This window comes from Merops nubicus, unplaced genomic scaffold (genome assembly GCF_000691845.1).
Source record: "Merops nubicus isolate BGI_N331 unplaced genomic scaffold, ASM69184v1 scaffold7523, whole genome shotgun sequence".
NCBI classification, from domain to species: Eukaryota; Metazoa; Chordata; class Aves; order Coraciiformes; family Meropidae; genus Merops; species Merops nubicus.
In genome coordinates this window covers 43,166-50,497 of record NW_008599481.1, presented here as the reverse complement: position 1 = coordinate 50,497, position 7,332 = coordinate 43,166, and the positions used below count along the sequence as shown (strand labels likewise).

Genomic DNA, 7,332 nt, shown 5'->3' with positions numbered 1-7,332 from the left:
TGCTGAAAATTCCCCTTAAGATTTTTCATGCACTAGTAATTGTGCAGGGTATTGTAAGTGGATGGGCAACATAACCTACTTAATTCCCAGAGTCTGCTTTCCACAGCAAATGATTTCACAAAACCTTAACATGTAATCACTACCATTGGAGGCCAAATGGGAAACAATAAACCATTAGTGTAATAGCACATTATGAACGGCTACCTTTGTAAATAATACATTTCAACTGTACATTTATGGCTCGACACGGTACCAGGGAAAGGGGTTCCAGGCCCTCAGTTTATACTTGCTGCTGCTGCCGCCGCAGATTGGAAAGACGCCTCCATGCGAACCAAGAGAGGTGCCAATTTTCCCTGCAGAGAGTGGAGCTGGCAGGCTCTTTTTGCACATATGGTAGATGGATTGGTTAATCAGCCTCTGCTGAGCCTTGGGCCTGAAATTACCCAGCAGCCAGACAACTGCAGCGCCCCAGCTTTTGTTCGGTTACGCAAACAAGGCAAACAAACAATCACTTGTTGTTTGGGGGGGGGAAATGAAACTTTAAAAATTTTACGTTTATTGGAGTGCTGATGGCTGATAAAACAGCTATACAAACCCAGCCATTGAGTTTTCATTATGTTTATACAGGAGGCTTTCATTATGTGTATTAAGGGCAAAAACTATTTTTGATTGTTTCACCAGAAAGTTGCACGCAGTACTAAAAAGGGAAGAGCTTCCTTCTAGTCTTGTCTTAGCTTAAAGCTAAAAAACCTCCAGCGTGCCAGTTCTCACTTTTCAGAATGTATTTCTTTCTGAAGACTGCAACTTTCACTAAGAGTCAAATGTACAGAGTAAGGTGCCATCTCAGCATTGCAGGGATCTGGTAATTTACATACTTGCCAGGGCATTGTTTTTTAAAGGCTAATATATACATTTCTTTCAGTACTTGAAAATATTTAGGACTTATTTCTGCAAATAATACATGCTATATACTGCATTAGACAGTTTATATACTATGTAATTGCCTACTTGAGTTCATCATTTTCATAAAGAGAGTTTGGGCACAGTTTTACTTGCAGAGCAGTGTCCAGTAATTAATTAGTCAACCACTATGGCTAGGTGAATCCAGATTTTACTTGAGCTGTACTTTAGGTTAAAGAAAAATTACACCTTTTTAGAGGTGTGTAGTTAAAAGGTATATGTTTTTTATTTACTGTAACAAATATATTATAGAAACTATCGATCATTATTTGGCCCGTATATGTAATACTAATGCTCACACAAGACATAGCTGATTAAAAAAATTGTAACATCTAATATAAGGGCCCTAATGCATACATTACAAAGAAAATAAAAAATCTTTAACGTTTACTGAAATAGTTCATTTATACTTTTCTATTACGTGCAGCCAGAGATGCAATACTATAACTTTTGTTTCAGATTTTTTTTTTTGGTTCAAATTTTTTTGTCCTGACTAAAGCTGTGTGCTCAGCTTTTACATGTGTGACATTGCTTTTGTGTTTCAGGCTGGTGGCACTGCAGTAGGATTCATGAGCTTATGTTCTCAAGTAAATGTTTCCTTGCTTCAAGAGTGTTTTGATCTAGGGCCTTTCCATGGGCTCTGTAAACCACATCCTGAAGATATTCTCAAAATGCCAGAGAAGCCAAGCATTCAAGAAGGTACCTGTACTGGAAAACTCTAGGTAGATGAACAGGGCATTCATTCTAGCTTCTGAGTCGGTTTTGCAAAGGGTTGGAAGAGGATATAGGTTTGCTAGCAAGAAAACACAAATTAATGTATGAGTTTGGAGATGGCTGCCTGGCGTTTTTCACTTCAGGGGAAAAATTTTGATAGCCCTGGTCTGACTTGGAAGCGATTGTTGTTTGTGGGGAGCCACGACCTGGGTATGGGACAAAGCTAGGTTTCAAGTTTTGGAAAGCTAAAGCATAAGGTGCATTTTCTATGGGTTAGCTACAGCTGTGGTACTAACTGAAGACTTAGTTTGAAATCTGGTTCCAATGTCTGTCAGTAGCTAAGCAGCTGGTTAACTGTGACTATTATGTTCTCCCACTGACGTGTCATCTCACTTCCTTGTGGTCCCGCTTCTGCTCTCTGCTTATTGCTTGCAGTCTTCTAGGATACGAGATTTTGGGAGATCATGGGCTGTCTCTTTTTTCTGTTTTTGTATTGGGCATGATACAACAATGCATCTACAAGCCTCCTTACTTGCAAATGATGAAAAACAGTAACATGAATATGTCACCTGTTTGTAGAACAGAAGTGTCATGTAAGTGATTTACAGTTGTCATCATTTTTCAGTGTCAAAGGGCTTTTTGTGCAGAAGGGCAACATTTTGCTATCTACTAATTATCAGTAATAGAATAAAAAAAAAAACACCATTAGGTTGTTGTGTATCTGCTTGTCTGAACACAAAGCAGCAGGCAGAAGAGGCAGCTAGGGAGCTACAGAGCAGCAGTCACCAGCTGGCGTCTCGGAGCTGAGAGTGGTGGAAGAGAAAAGGGACAGGAAAAGGTCTTACAGCTGCTCCTGCAGCCTCCCCCTCCCTGCAATGAGGTGTCCTGCAGATGATGGCTGGCTCCCTCCATCTCTTAACTCCTGTGTCGTCCTGTGCTCCTGGAGCTCCAGCAGTAGCGTTTCCAAATAGGTGACAGACATAGGTAGGGGCATAAATGAGGCTGCGGGAGGCAGAAAGGTCACTCACAACAGTCTCTCTGGAAGCTATTTGGAACTCAGCCTGGGCAGTCTGCACTAGGTGACCCTGCCTGAGCAGAGGACTTGGGTGAGATGTCTTCTGTGACGGTTGTCTGGTTCTGCTAAAACCCTTGGACACAGTTGTCTGCTTTCCTTGTTTGGGGGCTGCAAGCTGTATGCCCATATTTTGTGGCAATTTCTGTGCTGATCAGCCTTTTAATGAGTAAAAATTAGCCTTTTAAGAGGGAAAAAAATCATATGTATACTATTGGTACTCTAATTTCTAACACTGCTTCAGTAAGGCATTAGCTTCTAATAAGTTACAGAAGTTTATTATGGTTTGTTGAAAATATATGCTTTATATGGTAGATATTTGATAAACAGCTTTTCTTTTTACTGCTTGTTACAGATTTGACCTATGACTATAAAAAAAGGTTTGTATTTTTCAAGCAGTTTGAATGAATTCCTTCTGAATGATTTGGATTTCATTATTGCATAAGATGTGGCTCAAAATTTGTTTCAGTATTAATTCATGAGGACATCCAGGAAAAGCAGTATTTATTTTTTTTTTTAAGAAACAAAAGAAAAAAGCCCACTATTTTAATAAAGATGTTCACAGAAAGGAGAGAGAAAAACAAAAAAAAAAAGAGGAAAAAAAAACCACAACACAAAAACCAACCAACCAGCCAAGCCCTAAGCACAGTTCTCCTCTCTGACTTTTTCAATTTTTTAAATGTTGTTTGAAAAGTGAATTATCTTGTTTGGGTTTTTTTTCGGTAAATGTAGAGCCCATGCAAGAGTTACCTCCTGGTAGTCCATTGTTAAGCCTCTTCAATAGAAGGGCCAATCTATATCTTTGGAATTTATTGTGGTGTCAGTCATGTATAGTTGATATTTGATTATATTTCATAACACACGTGCAATTATATGAATGCTGTTGTAACGATTGCACCGTTTCTGCAGGCGACTGTATTGGAAATTTGCTGCCAAATTGTCCCCCGATGGAAGGTTCACTAGACACCTTATGTAGCAGAGGAGGTGGACTTCCTCTTAATGAATTCAAACGCTGAGAATTTAACATGCGAGCTGCATTCCTTTGTAAAATAATTGTATGTTTCCACATTAAAAAGCCACGAAACCATAAGGGTAATTTTTCAAGCTCTTTAGCTTCTAAGTAGAGACCACAGGTTGATATTATTTTTCCTTTCAAAATGTAGTGCTGAATAATAATGAAGGAGCATAGGAAAATCTGTCTTTAACACAGTATTGATATGCCACTTACGTTTCGGGGTAATTACAGTAATTTGGTTGTTACTCTATATGGTGTCACAAATTAGTCGCTAGAAAACATGATGCAGTGGGAATGATTCAATGGCTTTTCATCAGGCTTCATGGTGAACTGGCTTCTTGATCCTGCTGACTGTTACCTCTGCTAACAACCCAGCAATCACTGAATTATTTTAATTTTCTCTTTGTTCATGTTCCTTACCAGTTACTTGTGCACAGCATATATGTAAACAGTAATGCAGCTACACTTGACAGTAGTAGATGGTGAAGCCATTAAGGGGTTTTGTTTCAGTATAAAGTCAGAAACAACACATCAATATTTACCTGACAACAAGAGACTTGTATTAATTAACTTCTGACACCTGCAAGGTTGTTTATAATGAGAAATGTAGCTGGGTTAATCAAGATGACATTTGATCATTTTTGTGAAGCCTCACATCTGTGATACCCTTGGAGAAACCATGATTTCTAACCCCTGTGTTTCTTCTTGCCCTGCACATTGCAGCTGCATGCTTGTCTTGTAACAGAGAAGCAGATTTTCGGATAACAGATTTTTAAAAGTACTTTTGACCAAACTGTTTTAAACCTTTGAAGTGTGGTGGTTTTGTTTTTGTTTTTAAAGCTTATTACTCTGTGAAGAAATGCTGATGTCGGTGACTGTAGCTTACACGGGTTTCCCAAGATAAAGTTCAGAGAGGGGTGTGAAGAATTCTCTTGTGCTGGGTTCTCTGAAGTCTTTTTCTTCCTCCTGGAGCTCATAAATGTTCGTTTCCTTGTGTTACTGGAGCTTTCAAATGCATCTTGGCCTGACGTGTTTTCTGCAGCAGTGATACCTACACCTCAAGAGTTTATTAGTTAAAACTTATTTTCAGGCTTTATTTGGAAATATAAAAACCAACTGTGAACATATCTGTAAAATGAGGGAGGTGACAATTCAAGGAATGGTGGAACTATTAAAGAAATGTTCAGGGGCTCGAAATACAGCAGCTGACACTTTGGTAATTTTGGTGATTATTTGTAGCAATATGTAGAAATCACTTGTATTTCAAGGCTTCTTTTCCAAGTTGATGATTAAAAGACTTAGTCCACAACATGCACTTTAAATGTGACCTTTGTGATGCATTATCAGATGATCTCTTGATCCAAACACCCTCAGCTTCCACTGACTGTAAAGAAAACAATCCATCACCCTACAGATTCAGGACCTGCTTTCCCCAAAGTCTGTGACATCTGCTGGAAAGGCAATTCCCTGCTGCCTGGCAAGGATCACAATGTTACAATGGTTTGTGGTCAGTTCTGTATCAGATATCAGAGCAAAAATTTATATATATAATACATGAGTTAGGAATTGCTTCTAAACTGTCTTCTTCAATTCTTATTTTACAACCAGTTCTCTGATTTATTTTTTTCCCCCTTTGAAATCCAATAGTATCATGAAGTTCTAGTCAGGTAACTATAAGAGTGTCCATTTTACCTGTGGCTGTTAAACTTTTCAATAGAGAGGTAGAGTGGCATATTCTAGTTAGTGCTGTGATTCCAAGGGTTCAGCTCCCATTTTTAAAGCTGATGCATTTATTCTTTTTCATTGCTCAAATGAAGACAAAAGCAACCAAACAAGTCGAGAAGCAGTGTCTGCTACATCTCAAAACTTTGAAGATATTCATGACTGGGATGCAGCTGTTCAGGTAACACCACTGTACACAGCAATGCTGATAACTTTAGAGGCCAATAGGAAGCAAAGTGGAGGCTACTAGGACAAGCAACAGTATTGTTTCCATTTCTGCACCGTCCTCTGCACAGGCCTAGATGTAATTTGTAGAAGTTAAAGGGCACATGTTCTGTCTGTGTCTCTTCTGTTGAGTAAAGCTCAACTTGATAAAAGATCATTGCTATGAAATGTATTGGTGCAGCATAAATCAGCAGGGAATTTATCCTGAGAAATTTGAAACAGTTGCATCTGTCTTAGTCTCTCTCTGGATACTACATCAAGCTGCTGCTCTGGGTTTCTTCCCCTTGTTCATTTCCGTTTCCACAATATTCTCTGCATCGATCCCATTTTCTTTAACATAACATGTTTTTAACTTTCACATATTTTCAGTATGCACCTGGAAACTATTTTTTGTTAGTAGAGAAACATTTCTGAAATAAATACTTTATTGCCTCACAAAGGGACTCTAATGGTAACTATTAGTTGTGAATATATTGTTCTTTAGCAAGAATGTGTGTATTTTTAATGGTTATTTTTATCTGGATAAACATAATAACATAAACAGATATCCCATAAAAATACTTCCTTGAACTTCTGTGTTTGTCAAAATGTGACAAGGAAAATTTACATCTTTGTGTTTCTACTTGGAGTGCTCTAAGGCAGGAATAATGCAAGACCTTGTATTTCAAACTGGAAATATTTTCTGAAATGCTGTAAGTGATCACTTGTCTATTACTGTTGCAGAGAGATGGAGCCATTGCTGCTCCCCATGCAGAACTGTCATTAGATGATGTCAGAGTCAAAGATTTCAAAGCCTCAGGCACGCTTCTCCTTGAGACTGCAGAAGAGGGTGCTTTTCACCCAGTGTACAGGGGAGCTTCAAACGCTTTCTGCATCCGTCTGTTTTGTATTGATGAGGAGCATGAAACTAGGTAAGTATGGATGAAGAGTTGCTGCTTTCCCCGTCTCAATAACCATTTATAGTGCCACATTTTTTTGGACAAATCTCAAAGCAACAGCACCTACTGCATTTAGGTTGGATTTTTCCTGACCTCTTTTTTTCTGCTTCTTCTACCTTCACTAATAACTTACTGAAATTTTCAACCTCCAGCTGCAACTTCCCATCTCTGGTAGGACTGTGGGGACAAAGAGCTAGGAAATTATTTTTGTGGGAAATCTGCTGGTTGAAATTGTGGAAGAAGACAACTCTTCCTCTAAAGAAGCATTAACTCAAAAGCTGGCTAACTGTGGAAAGGGCTAGATGTTAGAGTACTGGGCATCTCATTTCACTGGGCAATAGAGCTGGTTTTAACTCAGCAGTTAGATGTTTTCATTTCTAAAAGCTCTGTCAACCAACACTGGGAGAATTGGTTCACTTATCTAGATTCCACTACAGTAGGGGGAAGACAAAGGCTTTTTATCTTAAGATGTTTGCTGCTGCTGGCCCTGGACTCTTAAATCCTAGTGGAGCAGAACAGATCTATGAATGTGGTTTAGACATTTTTTTCCCAAATTTCTCTGCACCCTTGAAGAGAGAACCTATACTCAACCACATCAGCAAAAGCCTTTCCAGGAACATCGGCCCTTTCTGAATCTAAATGAGCCCTGGTCTTTTTTATCAATCCTAGAAAGAAAGATAATATTT

The 7,332-nt window shown here is 38.7% G+C and overlaps 1 protein-coding gene across 1 annotated transcript in view; it reads left to right on the top strand.

The window, feature by feature from the left end:
• Positions 1-7,332, top strand: part of CFAP61 (cilia and flagella associated protein 61) — a gene marked incomplete at its 3' end in the record, with an annotated part of 57,907 nt that overhangs the window by 9,892 nt on the left and 40,683 nt on the right. Inside the window, 3 exon segments of the mRNA XM_008937387.1 lie at positions 1,506-1,659; positions 5,573-5,664; positions 6,432-6,619. Of these exon segments, the coding sequence (XP_008935635.1) occupies positions 1,506-1,659; positions 5,573-5,664; positions 6,432-6,619 (434 nt within the window).